This window comes from Bufo bufo, chromosome 3, assembly GCF_905171765.1.
Source record: "Bufo bufo chromosome 3, aBufBuf1.1, whole genome shotgun sequence".
NCBI lineage: Eukaryota > Metazoa > Chordata > Amphibia > Anura > Bufonidae > Bufo > Bufo bufo.
In genome coordinates this window covers 140,757,191-140,779,959 of record NC_053391.1, presented here as the reverse complement: position 1 = coordinate 140,779,959, position 22,769 = coordinate 140,757,191, and the positions used below count along the sequence as shown (strand labels likewise).

Sequence of the window (22,769 nt, the reverse complement as noted above, 5' to 3'; positions counted from 1 at the left end):
TGCCAGTTGTTTGGCACACTCATCGAACCCTCGTTCAACGGGCGAAAGTAACCTGGAGAAGTATCCCAGCGGTCTAGTGTCATACCCTATCTGTTGTAGGAGGACCGCTGAGATAGACTCCGTCCCTGTATGTGCCTGTATGGCTATTTCCTCTTCAGGATGGGGAGTGGCCAGTACAGGGGCAGAGGAGAGGTCCCTTTTCAAAGTAGAAAAAGCCTCTTCCTGTGCATCAGACCAACCTTTGATTGAGGGGTCTTCTCCTCGGAGGAGTTCATAGAGGGGTTTCGCTTTGGCGGCAAAATCCTCTATGAACTCCCTCATGAAGTTAGCAACTCCCAGGAATTTTCTCAAATCCTGTAGAGTGCCCGGCCTAGGTAACTTTACCATGGCTTCCACTCTGGCTGCCACGATTCCTTTGGCTCCAAAAGAAATTTGGACCCCAAGGAAAGTCACCTCTGTTCTGGCCAAATTTGCCTTGTGTGGACTCAGCTTGAGTCCTGACCTGGCCAGGAGTCCCAATAGCTCTTTTAACAGAACCAAGTGTTCTTCTATGGTTTCTGTGTGCAAGAGCAAGATGTCCACATATTGCAGAAGACATCCCTGCCGTGAAAATACACTCAGAACGGCCGCCAATGCCTGGTGAAAATACGTGGGACTACTTTGGAACCCCTGGGGGAGTACACCGAACATGTACTGTTTGTCCCCTACTGTAAAGGCAAATTTGTACCTACAGTTTTCAGTGAGTTTAATTGAAAAGAACCCATTGGCAACATCTATGGTCGAGAATATGCAACTTTTGCCGCTTATTCTGGCCATGATGTCGGGAGTCTGTGCCACCACTGGAGCGGACATTGGGGTGTATTTGTTAAGGACCCGGAGGTCTATGGTGAGCCTCCATGCATTGGTGTCCTTTTTCTTTACTGGCCAGAGGGCATTGTTGCATTTAGAATTGCCCTCTATGACCACCCCCCTAGTTTTCAATTCCTGGACGGTGTCCAAGATTGAATGCGTGGCTTCTGGCGGAAAGCGGTATTGGCGTTGAGGTGGGGGGTCGGGACCTTGTATGTCCACCTGAACTCCAATCAGTCTGTCACAATCATTTTTTCCCTGGGCCCATAGATCAGGGTACTCATACACAATACAGTCGTGGCCAAAAGTTTTGAGAATTACATAAATATTGGAAATTGGAAAAGTTGCTGCTTAAGTTTTTATAATAGCAATTTGCATATACTCCAGAATGTTATGAAGAGTGATCAGATGAATTGCATAGTCCTTCTTTGCCATGAAAATTAACTTAATCCCCAAAAAACCTTTCCACTGCATTTCATTGCTGTCATTAAAGGACCTGCTGAGATCATTTCAGTAATCGTCTTGTTAACTCAGGTGAGAATGTTGACGAGCACAAGGCTGGAGATCATTATGTCAGGCTGATTGGGTTAAAATGCCAGACTTGACATGTTAAAAGGAGGGTGATGCTTGAAATCATTGTTCTTCCATTGTTAACCATGGTGACCTGAAAAGAAACGCGTGCAGCCATCATTGCGTTGCATAAAAATGGCTTCACAGGCAAGGATATTGTGGCTACTAAGATTGCACCTCAATCAACAATTTATAGGATCATCAAGAACTTCAAGGAAAGAGGTTCAATTCTTGTTAAGAAGGCTTCAGGGCGTCCAAGAAAGTCCAGCAAGCGCCAGGATCGTCTCCTAAAGAGGATTCAGCTGCGGGATCGGAGTGCCACCAGTGCAGAGCTTGCTCAGGAATGGCAGCAGGCAGGTGTGAGCGCATCTGCACACACAGTGAGGCGAAGACTTTTGGAAGATGGCCTGGTGTCAAGAAGGGCAGCAAAGAAGCCACTTCTCTCAAAAAAAACATCAGGGACAGATTGATCTTCTGCAGAAAGTATGGTGAATGGACTGCTGAGGACTGGGGCAAAGTCATATTCTCAGATGAAGCCTCTTTCCGATTGTTTGGGGCATCTGGAAAAAGGCTTGTCCGGAGAAGAAAAGGTGAGCGCTACCATCAGTCCTGTGTCATGCCAACAGTAAAGCATCGTGAGACCATTCATGTGTGGGGTTGCTTCTTTTTGCCCAAAAACACAGCCATGAATAAAGAATGGTACCAAAACACCCTCCAACAGCAACTTCTTCCAACAATCCAACAACAGTTTGGTGAAGAACAATGCATTTTCCAGCATGATGGAGCACCGTGCCATAAGGCAAAAGTGATAACTAAGTGGCTCGAGGACCAAAACGTTGACATTTTGGGTCCATGGCCTGGAAACTCCCCAGATCTTAATCCCATTGAGAACTTGTGGTCAATCATCAAGAGGCGGGTGGACAAACAAAAACCCACTAATTCTGACAAACTCCAAGAAGTGATTATGAAAGAATGGGTTGCTATCAGTCAGGAATTGGCCCAGAAGTTGATTGAGAGCATGCCCAGTCCAATTGCAGAGGTTCTGAAAAAGAAGGGCCAACACTGCAAATACTGACTCTTTGCATAAATGTCATGTAATTGTCGATAAAAGCCTTTGAAATGTCTGAAGTGCGTGTAATTATATTTCACTACATCACAGAAACAACTGAAACAAAGATCTAAAAGCAGTTTAGCAGCAAACTTTGTGAAAACTAATATTTTTGTCATTCTCAAAACTTTTGGCCACGACTGTAGGCTCAAGGTCTGGATTATGCAAGATCTCAGGCCATTTGTGTTCGAGTACTTCAGTAGAGTTATCTACTGTTGCCAATGGTGGTCCCAGAAACTGGCGTTGGATGACAAACACCTTGGATTGTCTGGGACCCTTCCATATAATACTATTTGCCTGATCTAGGATCCACCCATTTTGTGTCATTACGTCGGTTCCAATAATGTTGTCAGAACCGGGGTAATACCACATGGGGATCCTAAGGGTCATGTAACTGGTAATCTGGACGATTACTTCTTCTATTCTGTGGGCCTTCACCCCCCCTTGTTGGTGATCAAATCCGATCACCACACACTGAGGGCTGTTGGTATGTAAATCATGTTTGACATTGGTAATGGAAATTTCCGCACCAGTGTCAAGCATGATTTCAGCGTCCTGATTTTTGATTTTGGCTTTTATGTGGGGTCTCTCTGAAGAATCCAGTATAATTGGACATACTGGGGCCAGATCTTTAGGGATCCCTGATCTTCAATTTCCACCAGACTCCCAGTAGGTACCTGTGAGGTACATACTGCCACTTGTGGGTTCTTGCTATGGACCCTTGGTGTGGATTCCGGGGATTCCACACACCTTACCGAACGTGCTGGAACATTCACAACAGCCACACGTTTTGGTGTCTAGACCTGTGAATGTCCCAGATTTTTCTCAACATATTCCCCCACTGATTTGGCATAATTAGGTTTCATCTTGAAACCGATATTATTGCCCGTTCTCTCAGGATTTGTTCGCTTATTACGTGGCCATTGTGGACAATTCCTCTTTATGTGCCCGTATTGTAAACACAGGAAGCATCGAATGCCTCCTGTCTTTTCCAAAGGCGGGGCCGTGGGGTGAATTAACCTTTGTGTGCTGTACCCGTTCATCTTGAGATGTATCGTGTACAGTCGCACGCTCCGTCACTTTGACGGATTTCTTATTGAGCAGTGTATCCTGTCTGCACTGTTCAATAATCATAGCAGCATCCGTGAGGGATGGCTCCCTAGCTGCACTCAACCGGATTGCAGTGTCAAGGTATGGGAATTTTTCCACAAACATACGTATCATACCCTGTGGAATTCCGATACCGTGATCCTTTGTAACCCTTCTGTACATTGCTTCAAACCGACTACACATAGACAGAGGTTCGTCATGTATAGTGGGTCTGAACTTGGACAGGATATCTGGAGTGATGTCCCAATGGCCCGTTGCCAGTCTCATGAGTATGGAGAGACATTCCTCCTTGTCATAAAACTGTCCATTCATGGGTTGCGTCCTCCCCGTTACCTCATACCTTTGGTTTAGGTGTGTAGGTAACCATAACTTGAATAACTCCATGCGATATTCGGGAGCCACTGAATACTTGTTACAGTGACCCTCGAAGATATCACATGAAGTAAACGGATCTACACTGGGATCGTATTTTGGGATCTCCTTGCAAATCCGTAACAGGAAGTTTATCCTTTCTATACTGGAATGGTTAGGATAAAAGTCTTCCTGTCTTTCCGGACACGTTGGTGGATTGGAAGTGGTAAATGGCCAACCACTTTCCTCTCCCCAATTGTTGTCCTGTTCCTGGAATCGGTTGCTATACCTGTTCTCCCTGGGTGTTTGGGTGAAATGTAGCGTCCGTTCCATCTGTCCCCTAGTGTCTACTGTGTCAGATGTTTGATCCGTGGGAGACCTTGGCGCCGTCGCCGCTGTCTCCCCCTGTGCCGTTCCCGAAACACAAACCTGTTTCGTGGGCAACATGCTGTTAGCACCAGGCCGTGACAGATTCGAAATGACCTGCTGTAAATCCGAAATGGTTTGCTTATTCGCAGCCAGGTCCTCTCGAAGTTGAACAATCATGGTATTCGTGGATACCGCATTGTTCCTAAACTGATTTATCTGAGTGTACAGTCGGAGCAGTTCCTTATCCATGTCAGAGTAGAAACTCTCCTTGTCCGAGAGTCTAGACTCTAACATGCAAATCTCCCTGCCTCTCTCGACCGTACACTGGGACTTCTCTTGTAATTGTGTTTGTAATGTGTGTAACTGTTTGATGTTCTCAACACAACAATTGCAGTGAAAGTTTGCCGTGTTAGAAACTTCCTCTGCCTTTGTTGTGCTGTTAAGTGTTTCAAGATGTTCTGGCTTCCAAATGATATCCTCAAAGGTGTGAACCAATTTGGCTAAGGTTTGGAGCCGTTTTTTGTTTTTTTTGAACACACTATTATTAATCAAATATTCAAAGATGGTGGCTCACTCAGGACGAAATCATAGAATTGGTGCTACTAACCCGCAAGAGGGACACCCACCCTCTGGTCAAAAAACAATATCTATAGAATAAATTAGGGTGAGCACTCAGCAAATGGCGTTTTGGAAATTAAAAGTTTTGCATCATTTACAATATGAATTATCAAACAACAGTACCTAATATATGTCTCAGCGAAAATCCGCAAAGATATGAATGTTTTTGATCTTAATAAGTTTTTATGAATTTATTTATATTTTTATGAATCAGTGTGTGTGTAATACACTAAAGGATATATTGTATAACAACCAAGTGATTTTTATACCAATCTATACAATTCCATTTGTTATATATACATATTGAAAATTGAAAAAAAGAAAAAAAGAAAAAATAGAGAAAAAAGATAAAAACAAAGTTTAAATTGTGAATAACTCATCCATGCAATCTTGGACAATATTTTCCTTCATACAAGAGCTTTAGAATGAGAAAAGGAATCCATATTGCAAAAAACGCATAAGTGCGAAAAAAGCACACATAAAACGCATATAAAACGCAACAGAGTATTTATGGTCCAGTAAAATCCAGGAATCCACAGTTTTGATCTAGAATGTGGGTATAAAAGGCGGAGATTGCTACAGATGCGATACCACTGATGAAGGGAAGGAGAGTTCCCGAAACGCGTCTGTGCTGGATCGCTTTAATAAAGAAGAAAATATCTCCGCAGTAACTTGCATGGCCATGCGAGAAATTTAATAACCTGGAAAAGATAGACTCTCTGTTGTGCTTGTTGCGCTGGATACAAGTCACGTGAACGGACTAAGCCGGAAGAGAGCTTCAACTCCTGCGAGAAGTCGGTGAGTCTACGAAGGAGCGCGCAGAGCCACGCCAATTGTGTCCTGCGTTGCCCTCGCTAGATTAGAGGAAAACTTGGGACAGACACGAGGAAGGTAAGACTCAGTTACCTCCATAATCTGCCCTAATACCGGCACGACCGGCACCACAAAATTTGAATCAGCAAGCGCAAAGCTGAACAAATATATATGATATTGGGTGATATTACCGAAGACGTACTATTTATTATCAACCAGCATATGATTGTTGAAAGAGACGTTTTAGTAGGATAACCTATACAGGACATTTATTATATTCAACAACTATATATAACAACACATTGTCCTACAAAGAGACTGTGTATACCTAATGGGACAAATGCATATCTATGCGAATTGTGAATGTATGCGAATTGTTAATGTATGAAATTGTATATACATATTTATCCTTCATTTAGTATTTTTGTATTTTAACATTATTTTAACATTATTTTAGTGTTTAATTAAACTTTTAATTTCCAAAACGCCATTTGCTGAGTGCTCACCCTAATTTATTCTATACACTATTATTAATGCAGAGTTTATCATGAGCGTATGCCTGGTCCAATAAAGTGGACCATAGCAGCTCAGTGGATTTGTAAGTGGTGGGAATAATGGGGTTGTATGTGCTATGTTTGCTGAGGTGTTGCAGTGTGGAAAAGTTCATACTCACTTTTTGATGAGAGGCCATCTTCTTTCGTGCTGTTGTTCGTTGTACTGTGTTGCTGCGTGGAGGAGGTCCTTCAATATTCGGAACACCTTCTCCCGACCAGCCAGACGACTTTTGTTCGGCTTCAATGATGATGGTTCTCTCTTCAGTGTTGTAGGTGATGACTTCTCTCCAGTCTTCAGTTGGCGTGTAAGGGAATCAGAAAATATTAATACAAAAAAAATCTGAAAAGATTTTAGATTCTCTGCTGTAGAGATTGTTCTGTGTTTGGTCCTGATTGAATAAATCGCTTTACCTGTACGAACTATCAGGCTATAGACGCTCAGAATCCATTGACCACGTCCCTCCCGCCTGATTAGTTCACAGCGTAAGTGATTTTTTTCACCAAAATCAAACACCGAAAACAAATTCCTAGCAGTGGGCCTGGCTCGCCAATGTTACGGGGGATATTAATTATTGAAATTTATGCAAAAGTCAATAATTAATATTCATAAATAGGCGTGAGTCGTCTAGTGATGCCGCCGCCTATTTATACCAATTAAACAATCACTACTGATTACCTTACTCTACTCTGAACTGCCTACGTCTATTGCTGCGGCGCCTATTACAATAAGAGACCACACACGGTGATTAAATAAAAGGTATTTATTAAAACACTATACGTTATAGTCTGATATCTGCTTATAATTATATATATCTATATCAATGGAATAGATATATTTATAGCAGTACACAATATACTATAACAACACACTAATATGGTATTGACTACACTAGACACAATCCCACTATAATACTCACCCCCAAAATCTAACTATACCTAACACATACACGTTAACAGCAGCCCACCCAATCCTGTCAATATACTATCCCTACGGGGAATAACAAGGGGTTAATACAGACACAGCTGCTGCTGGGGTATGCAAGGCAGCCGTGAAGGGGTATCAAGGGGTACCAGGGGTAGAAGATGGGATGATATATACCAGGGGAGGTATAAGGGTTGAGTAACAGGGGTAAAACCAGGGTAGCAGGGGATATAGGGGAATGAGGGATATTCAATGTTGGGGGAATACAGCGGAATTAGGGTACGTTGGTGGTATAGGAGGAGTAAGGGTTAATGCAGGGGAATAATGATAGGGGGGAGTAAGGGTTAATGCAGGGGAATCAGGGATTCGTTGGTGGTATAGGGGGGAGTAAGGGTTAATGCAGGGGAATCGTTGGTGGTATAGGGGGAATAGATAAGGGTTAATTCGTTGGTGGGATAGGGAGGGTTAATGCAGGAGAATAAGGGTTCGTTGGTGGTATAGGGGGAAATAGTGATACTCAGCCGGTATGCTCGTTGTCCAGGGGGTGCTCGTTTTCCTAGGGGATGATCCTCTCCGGCTGGGGGCTGGTTCCAAAAGTGCCTCAGCGTAGTGCCCCCGGACTATTTAAGTTCAGAACACGTGGGGCGGCGCGGTGATATGACGTCACCGCGCCGACCCGCGCATCCCGGAGCGCAATTCCAGGCGGAGGGTTCCTTTGATCCTCCGCCTGTAGCGCATCTGCATACCCTGCGGCGTGATAATTATCGCACCGGAGGTATGCAGATAACAGAGGGAGGGACGTTTGTTCACCTCTCTCTGTTATGTTAACTATAGTTAATCCCAAAAGGCATCGGATCTCTATTGATCCTATGCCTTTTGAGGTCACCAGAGGCTGGACATAATTGTCCAGCCATCTGGTGACCTTCTCATCTCCTGCAGGGATGCAGGAAGAGAAAGGGGGGGCACCTGAACAGGGGGCATCTTTATCTGTATACTATACGTGTATAGATGCTTGGGGCACATCCATACACATATATATACAAATCTTCTGGTGGGAGGCATACATACATATATATTCATGGATGTTTGGGGCACATCCATAAATATATATATATATATATATATATATATAGATAGATAGATATAACCAATAAGCCCACCCATATAATATACCATATACACAGAGATGCATGCTGCCAAGGGGGCATACATACATCTCCATGTATACACACATGTCCCACCTGGACGGGCCCATAGAAAAGGGCCAATATATATATGTATACAGTACAGACCAAAAGTTTGGACACACCTTCTCATTCAAAGAGTTTTCTTTATTTTCATGACTATGAAAATTGTAGATTCACACTGAAGGCATCAAAACTATGAATTAACACATGTGGAATTATATACATAACAAACAAGTGTGAAACAACTGAAAATATGTCATATTCTAGGTTCTTCAAAGTAGCCACCTTTTGCTTTGATTACTGCTTTGCACACTCTTGGCATTCTCTTGATGAGCTTCAAGAGGTAGTCCCCTGAAATGGTTTTCACTTCACAGGTGTGCCCTGACAGGTTTAATAAGTGGGATTTCTTGCCTTATAAATGGGGTTGGGACCATCAGTTGCGTTGAGGAGAAGTCAGGTGGATACACAGCTGATAGTCCTACTGAATAGACTGTTAGAATTTGTATTATGGCAAGAAAAAAGCAGCTAAGTAAAGAAAAACGAGTGGCCATCATTACTTTAAGAAATTAAGGTCAGTCAGTCAGCCGAAAAATTGGGAAAACTTTGAAAGTAAGGGCTATTTGACCATGAAGGAGAGTGATGGGGTGCTGCGCCAGATGACCTGGCCTCCACAGTCACCGGACCTGAACCCAATCGAGATGGTTTGGGGTGAGCTGGACCGCAGAGTGAAGGCAAAAGGGCCAACAAGTGCTAAGCATCTCTGGGAACTCCTTCAAGACTGTTGGAAGACCATTTCAGGGGACTACCTCTTGAAGCTCATCAAGAGAATGCCAAGAGTGTGCAAAGCAGTAATCAAAGCAAAAGGTGGCTACTTTGAAGAACCTAGAATATGACATATTTTCAGTTGTTTCACACTTGTTTGTTATGTATATAATTCCACATGTGTTAATTCATAGTTTTGATGCCTTCATAGTCATGAAAATAAAGAAAACTCTTTGAATGAGAAGGTGTGTCCAAACTTTTGGTCTGTACTGTATATGTCAGGGCATATATACATATATATTTAAATATAACACTTCCCTCAACACTTATGCTCCCCAAATACCAATCAAACCATCACCTCATCCTGCAAAAACATGAGCCCCTACCTGAGACAATCAATCAAAAAATAAAAAAAACTATGACTCTCAGACAATGGAGACACTAAAAGATGAATTTTTTTTGTTTCAAAACTGCTATTATTGTGCTAAAGTGAAATAAATAAAAAATAGACATATTAGGCATTGCTGCATCCGTAACAACGTGCTGTATAAAAATATGATATGACCTAACCCCTCAAGTTAACACCGTAAAAATATTAAAATAAAAACAGTGGCAAAAAAGCCACCAAGCGATCAAAAAGGCGTATGCCCCCCAAAATAGTACCAATCAAACCGTCACTTCATCCTGCAAAAAATGAGAGACTACCTAAGACAATCGGTCAAAAAAATAAAAATGCTATGGCTCTCAGACTATAGAGACACTAAAACATCATTTTTTGGGTTTCAAAAATGCTATTATTGTGTAAAACTTAAATAAATAAGAAAAAGTATATACCTATATTAGATATTGCCACATCCATAACAATCTGCTCTATAAAAATGCCACATGCCCTAACCCCTCAGGTGAACGCTGTAAAAATAAATAAATAAAAACTGCCAAAATTACCAATATTTTGGTCACCTTGTCCCATAAAGTGTAATAATGAATAAACAAGAAATCATATGTACCCAAAAATGGTACCAACAAAAACGTCAACTCTTCCTGCAAAAAACGAGCCCCTGCATGAGATCATCGGCAGAAAAAAAATAAAAAATAAGGCTTTCATAAAATGGAGACACAAAAACATATATTTTTTTTCAAAAATGCTTTATTATGTAAAACTTAAACAAACAAAGAAAGTAGACATATTTGATATTGTTGCATCCATATCAACCTGCTCTATAAAAATCGCACATGATCTACCCTGTCAGACAGATGTTGTGAAAAATAAAAAATAAAAACGGTTACCTTGCCTCACAAAAAACGTAATATAGAGCAATTAAAAATCATATGTACCCAAAAATAGTACCAATAAAACTGGCACCTAATCCCCAAGTTTCCAAAATGGGATCACTTTTTGGGAGTTTCTACTGTAAGGTGCATCTGTGGGGCTTCAAATGGGACATGGCATCTAAAAACCAGTCCAGCAAAATCTGCCTTCCAAAAACCATATGGGGTTCCTTTTCTGCTGCACCCTGCCGTGTGCCCTTACATCAGTTTATGACCACATGTGTTTCTGTAAATCGCAGAATCAGGGTAATAAATATTGATTTTTTTTTACTGTTAACCCTCGAAGTATTATAGAAATTTTTTTTTTTTTTACATTTTGAAAATGACTTCAGAATTGAACTGCTCCTTAAAAAGTGGGTTTCGGAAATTCTTAAAAATTTTAAGAATTGCTTCTAAAATTATAAGCTGTATAATGTCCTAAAAAAATGACATTTACAAAATGATGCCAACATAAAGTAGACATGGTGAATGTTAAGTAATAAATATTTTATGAGGTATCACTTTCTGTTTTAAAAGCAGAGAAAATGAAATTTTGAAAATGGTGAATTTTTCAAATTTTTGGGTAAATTTGGGATTTTTTCATAAATAAAGGTAAAAATATATTGACTCAAATTTATGACTATCATGCAGTGCAATACAATGTGTCACGAGAAAACAATCTCAGAATGGCTTGGATAAATAAAATTGTTCCAAAGCTATTACCACATAAAGTGACACGTCAGATTTGCAAAAAATGGCCTGGGCAAAAGGGCGAAAACTGGCCTGGGGTAGAAGGGGTTAAGAAAATTTATGATATAATGACAAATTTGGTATTATTTTTCTTTTTTTAAGTTTATTTTAGCATTTATACATCTAGTTTTAAGGAGGAATTATAGAGGTTCTATAGATTTTGCAGCACAGTGTGTTCACATATCATTCATAATCTGTGTTACAATTATTATTCTGTAGTGCTGATTTGGGGGAGGCTCAATTCTGGTGTGTGGAGGGAGTCTGTCTTTGCTTATTTATATCTTATCTATAGACATAGGATGCACCCTTAGTAAATCAGTTACATATCCCATCAATATAAATGAGTGAACATAAACTCTGGACATTTATGCTATGCTACTTTTTCAGTATTTGTTCAGCAATAATTATTAAGAACTATAGGATGTTATTACTTAGAACATTTTGCGTGTTTGTGTTGTACTTTGTGTTTTCATGTTTGTACTTTAATTTTTATTTCCTCACTGATAATATTATGATGCATGAATTACAATATGCTGTATACTTGCTGAATCTACAGCTGTTATAAGTGCAAACACTGCCAAAAGACAATAACATTATCAAGTCAAATACCTAGTTTTGCTAATGCAGTGGCATACACTTCTGTTATGCAATATAACAATATTAGTTCTGTTTCCGATTATTTGTTTTTTTTCAGGTCATCTAACTTAGGAAATAATACTACATGTATCAGTATTCACAAGGTCCAGTTGATGGGCTGTGGAGCAGCAAACACATGTAAACATTGTAACAGAAACACAATCTTCAGCCAATGAAATAAGACTTTCAAATGTCCAAGAACATTCAGTACAAATGTACTAGAAACACATGAACGGGTTTACATGTAAATCAATATTGAATGTGGTATACAATTGGTTCAGTCGCTAGAGTAGCGATTTTCTTTCCACACATGCTGAGGCCTGCTTCCTGCTTGCAATACCTCTGTATTCCTGTAGGGCAAGCTTTCTCTCTTCAGCTCTTAAAGGGCTAGTACATGCTGTGACGAATACCTCCCCTCGCAGCCCCGCCAGACATCTCTGTACGTCGGGATCACGTGATACGGTTTCGTCACTTGTTACCAAGACATGACATTACACCCTCCCTGGGGGTTTGTAAGGTCAACTTGGCACAGTTTACACAGACACCTCCTGTCCCCACAGGCGCAGGGAAGCACGGGGAGTGAGAGAGGGTGTTCCACGCTACTTTCAGCGTGACACAACACTCGCTCACAACCCAGACAAGCTGAGAGGGTCCTTTCACTATCCCAGTGAGACAGAACCTAGCCAGCCCGGTAGACTGCCACCAGTTTATCATTAGATAAATGCCTGGTCCGTTAATGGGATTATATCGGGTCAGGAACCAACCCCAGGTAGTGTACAACGTTATGCCGAAACACAAACGTGGGTATTCGTGATCGAGAAATTTAGAACAGCGCAAGATTAATTTATATATTTAATTGCCATAAGGGGCACTAAACACAGCACTATATACACACAGATATATACAATGGTCAGATGTTATGGTACAAACAGAGTTAAACAGATGAAAAGTCAGTTACCGGGTAGATGAGTAATCCTTTGGGTTATGATGATGAATGCTATAGCCACACGGGAGCAGTGACATCAGCAGTTTGTCCATGTTCCCTCCAAACACATTACACGATGTGACCCCCTTCAGAGAAAGACTCTGGCCTCTGGCCTGCATGGGCCTTTTCACCTGTAGTCGGTCACTCCCCTCCCTCCCCCGGGAAGGATCCCACTCCCCCTTGCTCCGGTGAGTCAACTAAGAATCCAAAAACCCATTATGGATCATAGCTCCTCACTGGACGATCATAGGGAGATGGTTATGTTATTTGGTTCCTACTAAGAGTTCTCCGTATATCCACTTCCTTGCACCCTACCCGCAAAGGAAGGCCAGAAGAACGTTCCTCTTGGCCCCAGGGTCACAGATATGTAACCGGTTTATTTCTGCGATGGACAGTCAATTCATAATCCCTTATGAACTCCCGGTTCCATGATGTCTGATTGATCTGAGTGATCTATGTAATTAGCTCATACCCCCCACAGTTGTTTTTCCCTGTAGGATGAGTTAGCCTCTATACTGGCTGAGTGGGGTGCCAACTGTAAACACATGGTCTGTTTTGAAGCAGTGGCTAGTGGCTTGCTTCCTCTGCTAGCTGACAGCAAATGGTTCCACATTTCTCACACATGCACGCTAATTTTTCACAGCCGATGACTGTTTACCCTGGGGTACTTTAGGCACCTTCTCCTGTGGGAAGGTGCCTGAGCAATAGGTTCTAGTTTGCTAGTTTCCTGCTAAGGTGTGCTGTGTTTGTTTGCCTGTTTGTGTACCTGACCTCCGCCTATTCCCTGTTCTGAATCTGAGCTGCCCACCCTGACTGCGGCCTGTTTATCAGATTGCGCGTACTCTGTCTACCCTGAACCGAGACTATTCCAAGAGGTAACGGCCTAATGGTTCCCCTGCAACTAAGTCCAGGTCCTTTTGTTAGGTTTAAAGGGTAAATTGGGAGCCACTTAATGCACTTAGTAGTAGCCCCAAGCCAAACACATTGGGTCCACACCTGTTTTTTTTTATAAGGATATTTTAAATGAAGTATTATTGCAATATACATGTAATAAAAATATTGTTTGCTTTTTTAAAGTACATTACATTTTCCGTTCTGGTAGCACCCCCCTGAAATGTAGCCTTTTGGTCCACCTTTTCCTGCATTCAGAGTTGGACTTACATGTTCAGTAGCTTTTCTTTTTTGTTCTCCTCCCCTCAGTGCTGGTATAGTGGTCTCATAGTCAAGCAGGTGAAATGGTCCAGGCACCTGTCATTCATTGTTTGACAGTCGAGAAGGACATTGTGGGGGCATTGCATACCTTTTATATGGTATTTGGGGCTAAATGTGAGGGACTGTTAACAAGGGGTTAACAAGATGTAATTGCAATGCTTACTAGGAGACTCAGGTGCTTGATGAGCAGATAAGTGGGTAAAATAAGAGTTTTAAATTCATAGGATAACCCCTTTTAAAGAAATATTTTTTGGAAAGGAATAGAGGAAAGAAGACTGAACTCATTACTTACAAAAACCTGTACCAATATATTGTGACATTGTGAGAGATAACAAAGACATTTGCAAAATTTGAAAAGCTAAATATTTTCAGATTACATAATTTTGTACCCATTTCTACTGTTCTGCATTTGGGACCACAGTTTGGAATTTGACCAGAAAGGGCACACAAGCCATACAAAGATAGTCCCTGGAGGATTGGGGGAAGAAAACAATTTAAATGTAGAACATAACCTTATGTTTTCAGCCTCATAGTGTGAATGGGATTTTATTAATTTAATGTATTATTTTTTTCAGGATTTTATTAAATGAATGCATTATTTTGTTTGCTGCAATGGTATATTTGGCCTCTGTGGTTCATTGTTGCAGAGGCAACACAGTATGAAAAACTGTCCATTTGGTATTGAATAACTTTGCTCCTTAAATCTTACTCATCTTTAGAAAATATAAATCTTGAAGACATAAGAGGAAAATCAGCACTCTGCAAAGATCACGTTAAAAAATGTCAAGTTTAATTTAGGAGGATGACAGATAAAAGCCATCTCCAGCATCGTCTGCTTACACGGTTTGATCAGTGGATCTTAATCATAGCATCCTAAATCTAAAGGACATGAAATGTAGATACCCATGCTCTATAGGACCCTAAGCTGCATAAGCAGACACCAGCAATAGCACATGATAGGTGATGAGATTTTGTATTGGTGCCCAGGATCCTGAACTTACACTTCTCTCTATAAATGTATATTGACACTCTCCATACTTCCTAAGTGGTGTCTTCCTATTCCTCTTTGCCTATTGCTAGCCTTCCCCTCTTACAACATGCAGCCTTACGGAAAGGGTTTCTGAACATTTATGGAGAGCCTTCAGGTTGAAAAAAGCAAACTACAACAGCTAGAAAATGAGGAAGAAGATACAATTCTCCCCTAATATCAGTATACAGTATGTACATCTGATTTAGTTGGTGATAGTTTCTCTTTAAATAGAAAAAACAACACTCTAGAATTGCAATATCTTACATTCTTTAGTTTGAATTATTTACGACATTCAACCCTACCCATAGCATTGGAAGTGACATTCAGTTCCATTCACGTCTTGCCTATCACAACCAACACAAGGAACTTATTGATTGTTGTGTATTTAATTTGTGATGCCGTATAGTATTGACATTCTAGTGTTCATAGAGAGCGGCACAGAGATATTCTTATTGAGAGCAGCAGACTGACTGTCATTGTTTATTTCCCAGCTCTTCTAGAGAAACCTATCAGCAAAAGACGGGATTCTGAGGCCACACAAAAGGCAAAGACATTTTACAACTCCTGTATGAATGAAAGTAGGTGACAACGGGACATCTAGGATGACATGAATGACCTGTATACTGTATTTTCATTATATTATATTAGTATTATCCTTCTTACTCTCTTTTTAGACTGTGTTAATTGTTTTAACGTATACATGTGGCAAGGCTCCTGACCTATATGTTTAATGCATGTGGAATACAGTGGCATCCATTACCCACAGGGACCCATGTTTCTAAAACGTGTAGTAAAACACAAGTAGATATGTGTGCCACATGACTGACTGGTATAGTTTTCAGCTATAATTTAGGATCGTTTCTGGTGTAAATTATAGCGAATCTGTTGGGCTGCAGCTAGACCTGCCCCTTCCCACTAAGCCCCACCCATTTGAAAAGTTCTCAGAAGTGTAAAAAGATGTAAATTTTAACGCAAATATGGTGTATGCCATATTTTCAACTTTTTTACATTATAAAAGTGCACACAACTCCATTAATAAATCTGTGCCACAGTCTTGTATGTGTATCCTAAATTATATCTATTATACAATTCTATTCCAAAATTTGTTGTTTGGTAAAGTCAGAGTTCAGTCTGGAATGTTGTTACTGTTTTGACTTGTTCTTCATCTTGGTGCTATGTTCTAGCTGAAATTGAAGAAGCTGATGTGAAGCCTCTAATAAAATTACTAAAGCAGATGTCACTTCGCTGGCCAGTGCTAGAATCCAACATTGGAAGTGAAGGCAAGTGGTCGGAGAGGAAGTTTAACTTTCTTCAGACTCTAGCAGATCTTAGGGGACAATACAGTACCTCAGTCTTCATACGTGTCTATGTGGCCACAGATGACAAAATATCTAATAACTTTATAATAAAGGTAAAGATTTATCTATCTACATTCCATTTATGTCGGAAAAAACTTAATTACAATTTCATTGCATTTTTACAGCTAAAAAGAACATGGTAAATTCTTACTGACTTTTTATATGTTTTTATTTAGGCCTCTTGCACACAAACGTGTGCGCCCCGTTGCCGTATTGCGGACCGCATTTGCGGATCCGCAATACACTGGTGCCGTTCCGTGGGCATTCCGCATCACGGATGCGAAACCCATTCACTTCAATGGGTCCGCAAATTCGGAGATGCGGAATGGTGCGGAACGGAAGCACGGAACGGAAACCCTACAGGAGCACTCCGTAGTGCTTCCGTGGGGTTTCGTCCCGTACTTCCGTTCTGCAAAAAGTTAGAACGGCCGGATCGCGGACCCATTAAAGTGAATGGGTCCGAGATCTGCTGCGGCTGCCCCACGGACAGTGCTCGTGCACCACGGGGCGCACACGTTCATGTGCAAAAGGCCTTAAGCCTATTTCATGTCTCAAGGTTCTTCAAATGGTTGAACAGGTGGCATTAGAGAGATATTTTTTTTCCTTCTGGAGGAGAATTGTTTTGTATACTTTCTCCCAGGGACCATTGCCCTTAAATGAAATGTGTCATCAGAACATTATTTACTGTTTAAATTAGGTTTTTATGTTTTCTTTTCTATTTTTAGTAGCCCTCTCATTATGATCCCAAGCAGGATTATAAAGAGAGGTAACACCAACAGTATATATAGATAACACTTGTAATAGTATTCACACAATTTATCACCTGGTATGTGGAATCACCAAGGTCTGGAAAGTGAATTAGGAGCTCTGTGGCTGTGACAATCGAGATGACTAGAGCTCTTCTAAAGTAAGACAAAGTCAAATGACAGCCCAAGCTCATCAACAGATGGATGGCAATAGTTGTAAAGGGAGACAGAGGCATCAGGTAATAGTCCAAGTTCACACACAGATGAATGGCAATAGTTGTAGCTTAAGGCAGAAGTGTAGTCCGGTAACAGTCCAAGTTCAGTAACATACGAATTACAGCAGTAGTAGGCTGGAAGCACAATAATCTGGCAAGGCCTGGTTTAAATAGGAAGTCGAAGGGTAGAGCTAATTAGGCAAGAAACTATCCATCAGACTTAGGAAAGGAGCTGTCCAGAATCACCAGTAAATCACTAGTAAATCAGTGAGAAGAGCCACTGCCTGGGATGCAGAAGTTTCTGGATTTCAATCCTGAGAACACTAAATCCACCTTTCACAATAGATGATAGTCACAGCTCACCTCCTCTCCTTCCCTGCAAGATGACCTCTGTATAGCTCACAGAGCATAATGAGAGCACTCCCCCATAGAAGCTAATGAACAGCTCCAGTTCCTGTGGTCCATGATCTCTTTATTCTGTTACTTTCACAGGGTGCCCATATAATTATATACAGAGAAAATAATTAAAAAACATTAACATACTAAGGAATATTTTCAATTTTTTATCCAGATTTTATTAGTAAATAACTTACCTTTAAGACTCCTTAACATTTAGATCTCTTAAAAAGATTCAGTGCCTTTCAAGAGTGTCAAGGACTAAAGGGGTTTTCCACTTTGGACAATCTCTACTTGTTAGAAGAATCTATAAATGAATCCCAAAGAGTCCCCCTGCTGTAATCTGGGGGTAAACCTAGCAGTAAGTGTTCAGTTTCCGTGCAGTGCCACCACAGGAGGAGCATTACACAGCATCCATTCAAGTAAAATTGGTTGCCTGTGTAATATAGGATAGGTCTTCCAGAGCGATCTTTTTGCAACCACTATGTACTCTGGTGAAGAGATGAGGACCGTGAACAGGGAATCCCCCTTTGTTAACCCAGAATTCCCTAATATTTTGTATAAAAACTGAATTCTTTTAAACTAGACAATCCCTTTAGTTGAAAGCAATAGATAGATAATTGTACAGCATTGTTTAGAATGACCAAACTTTCCATGTATTATATTTTTACAAGGCAATCTGCTGTTAGCTCTAGTCCAAATATTGCTGCGTACTGCTCAGGTCAATTCAGGACAATAGAAAACATATTTGACCATGGGAATGTGAAGAATGTGAATCTCCTTGGGGTCTATCATTTCAGTTGTCCTGGAACCTATATGCTACACACTTTCAGTATTGCAGATACAGTGTTTTAACATAAGTAACATATTAATCTGCCCACAAGGCTGCTTCGGTTTATTCCAATCAGTTAATAGGCATGGAGGCCTCCTTCTGGTTCCTCTCTGCCATGATATATTACCCACATGTGTTGAAGTAACATCAAAACAATTCTTCAAGACCAAGTTTAGAAGGAATTTCAGTTATGATCAAGTTACAAATGAGATACATACAGTATTTCTTCCATTTACACAACTTGGTCATCACCATTGCTCAACTGGCTGTATAAACACCATGTGTCGAGCCTTATAATGTTTCTGCCATAAAAGAGTGACACCATAGTTATATCCTGTAACCAGGGTTCCCAAGCAGAATTTACTTTGTTCTGGACAAGTTATACCAAAATCATGGACAGACACCATTTTGTAGGGACAAACTGGAAAACCACAATGACTGATAATGATTTTAAGTAATCCATGTCTATAGCTCAATATACCGCTAAAAACTCATTACCAGCATTTACTGTGAGCTGTAAAATGCTGACAATTATCACCAAAATAATCTAGTCAAGTACCCCCAGCCTTAGAAAAATCACGGACACATCTGTTTTTTTCATGGACAAAGGGACAAAGTTGCCTATTTTTATGGAATGTCCAAAATTTCTGGATGGTTGGGAACCCTGCCGCCTGTAATAAGTCACACAACCACAAGTGTAAAACTTTTTATATTACTTCTTATATTGGTGTGCATGGTGGTTGACAGTTCTAGAGGATTTATTGAGTCATTATTTTACGTTTTTAATGTAGCTTTGTATTTTTCAGTCTACCATCCAGCATGTACATTTATAGATTTAAAAGTTTTATCTTTTATTTGCAGTTTGACCAAGCATCCCTATCATTATTATCTCATGAGGATTACCTTGATAATAGTACTACTGCAGCTAGAGTAAGTATTGAGTCTTCATTTGTAACACAATCAAAAGCATAAATATCACAGATAATCACAAATTCACCCATTAAACACACTTAATACTCTGGAATTTTGCTTATTTAGACCTAGTCTCCAAGTTATTGCTGTAAAGTGTTTCTTAGTATGACGGATTCTCTAGGTTTTGTGCTGTAGTCCTTCGAGCCTAGTGGCATAGTGCTGATTGGCTTAAAATCCATACTGTCCTATGGTTTAGCACCCAGTATTTTCCCTAGCACTGCTTTCTTCCTTGTGTTCAGTAAGGGTATGTTCACATGTTTGCTACAGTTATGCCAGCTCATCTGCATAAGGATTCAATGGGGCTAAAGGCACCTGTACACATTGTGCATTTTGATCAACTTTAGGCTAATCTCAACCAAAACGATCGTTGTTCAGGTAAAATTTAGCTTCAACTAATTATTTTAGCTGACAGATGACAGAGCATCATCGTCAGAAAAGAAGTCATCATGTTTAATATTTTTGTCCAGTAGTCAGACAAAAGATAATTCATATGAACAAAGATTGTTCATGAATGAAAGATCTTTTTTCATACAATGTTCTAGGAAATATCTTTCATCCATCGCCTGGTGTCATTGAAAAAGTATGGGCAGTTTGATCAACTGTAACGTCTAATATGGACTAAAATGTGTAAGTCCAAGTCTGCGAACCAGTTCTTAAACAGATGATTTTTTGATCGACTGATTTTCAACCATCAACTAACTTATATCTAATATGTATGGCCAGCTTAACCCCTTAAGGACTCCCTATTTCACCTTAAGGACTTGGCCATTTTTTGCAAATCTGACCAGTGTCACTTTAAGTGCTGATAACTTTAAAACGCTTTGACTTATCCAGGCCGTTCTGAGATTGTTTTTTCATCACATATTGTACTTCATGACACTGCTAAAATTGGGTCAAAAAAGTTAATTTTTTCGCATAAAAAAAATACCATATTTACCAAAAATTTTGAAAAATTAGCAAATTTCAAAGTTTCAGTTTCTCTACTTCTGTAATACATAGTAATACCCCCAAAATTGTGATGACTTTACATTCCCCATATGTCTACTTCATGTTTGTAGCATTTTGGGAATGATATTTTATTTTTTGGGGATGTTACAAGGCTTAGAAGTTTAGAAGCAAATCTTGAAGTTTTTCACAAATTTACAAAAACCCAATTTTTAGGGACCACTACAGGTCTGAAGTCACTTTGCGAGGCTTATATAATAGAAACCGCCCAAAAATGACCCCATTCTATAAACTACACCCCTCAAGGTATTCAAAACTGATTTTACAAACTTCGTTAACCCTTTAGGTGTTGCACAAGAGTTATTGGCAAATGGGGATGAAATTTGAGAATTTCATTTTATTGTCTAATCTTCCATTTTAACCCATTTTTTCCACTAACAAAGCAAGGGTTAACAGCCAAACAAGACTGTATCTTTATTGCCCTGACTCTGCCGTTTACAGAAACACCCCATATGTGGCCGTAAACTACTGTACGGGCGTAGAGGGAAAGGTGCGCCGTATGGTTTTTGGAAGCCAGATTTTGCTGGACTGGTTTTTTGACACCATGTCCCATTTGAAGCCCCCCTGATGCACCCCTAGAGTAGAAACTCCATAAAAGTGACCCCATCTAAGAAACTACACCCCTCAAGGTATTCAAAACTGATTTTACAAACTTTGTTAACCCTTTAGGTGTTTCACAAGATTTAATGGAAAATAGAGATACAATTTCAAAATTTCACTTTTTTTGGCAGATTTTCCATTTTTATATTTTTTTTCCAGTTAAAAATCAAGGGTTAACAGCCAAACAAAACTCATTATTTATGGCCCTGATTCTGTAGTTTACAGAAACACCCCATATATGGTCGTAAACCGCTGTACGGGCACACGGCAGGGCGCAGAAGGAAAGGAATGCCATACGGTTTTTGGAAGGCAGATTTTGCTGGACTGTTTATTTTTACTCCATGTCCCATTTGAAGCCCCCCTGATGCACCCCTAGAGTAGAAACTCAAAAAAAGTGACCCCATTTTAGAAACTACGGGATAGGGTGGCAGTTTTGTTGGTACTAGTTTAGGGTACATATGATTTTTGGTTGCTCTATATTACACTTTTTTGTGCGGCAAGGTAACAAGAAATAGATTTTTTGGCACGTTTTTTATTTTTATTTACAACATTCATCTGACAGGTTAGATCATGTGGTAATTTTATAGAGCAGGTTGTCACGGACGTGGCGATACCTAATATGTATACAATTTTTTTTATTTATGTAAGTTTTACACAATGATTTCATTTTTAAAACAAAAAAAATGTTTTAGTGTCTCCATAGTCTAAGAGCCATAGTTTTTACAGTTTTTGGGAGATTATCTTAAGTAGGGTCTCATTTTTTGCGGGATGAGATGACGGTTTGATTGGCACTATTTTGGGGTGCATATGAATTTTTGATCGCTTGCTATTACACTTTTTGTGACGTAAGATGACAAAAAATAGCTTTTTTTACACCGTTTTTTTTTTTTATTTTTTTTACGGTGGTCACCTGAGGGGTTAGGTCATGTTATATTTTTATAGAGCCAGTCGATATGGATGCGTCGATACCTAATATGTATACTTTTTTTTATTTATTTAAGTTTTAAACAATGATTTCATTTTTGAAAAAAAAAAATCATGTTTTAGTGTTTCCATAGTCTGAGAGCCATAGTTTTTTCAGTTTTTGGGCGATTATCTTGGGTAGGGTATGGTTTTTGCAGGATGAGATGACGGTTTGATTGGTACTATTTTGGCGTACATGCGACTTTTTTGATCACTTTTATTACCTTTTTTGGGAAGTAAGGTGGGCAAAATTTCAATTTTCTCATAGTTTTTATTTTTTTATTTTTATGGCGTTCACCGTGCGAGGAAAGTAACATGACCGTTTTTATAAATCAGGTCGTTACGGACACGGCGATACCTAATATGTGTAGTGTATTTTATTATTTTTATTTTTATTCAGTGATAAATGTTTTTTTTTTATCTTAACTTTTTTTTTCATTTTTTGACCCAGACCCACTTGGTTCTTGAAGATCCAGTGGGTCTGATGTCTGTATAATACAGTACAGTACACTATATAGGGTACTGTACTGTATTTTACTTACACTTTG

The 22,769-nt window shown here is 39.9% G+C and overlaps 1 protein-coding gene across 1 annotated transcript in view; it reads left to right on the top strand.

The window, feature by feature from the left end:
• The window catches only part of PHEX (phosphate regulating endopeptidase homolog X-linked), a 286,267-nt gene that overhangs the window by 56,748 nt on the left and 206,750 nt on the right, over positions 1 to 22,769 (top strand). The window contains exons 4-6 of the mRNA XM_040423656.1: positions 15,626 to 15,712; positions 16,319 to 16,545; positions 19,543 to 19,611. Of these exons, the coding sequence (XP_040279590.1) occupies positions 15,626 to 15,712; positions 16,319 to 16,545; positions 19,543 to 19,611 (383 nt within the window). The remainder of the gene's footprint in view (positions 1 to 15,625; positions 15,713 to 16,318; positions 16,546 to 19,542; positions 19,612 to 22,769) is intronic.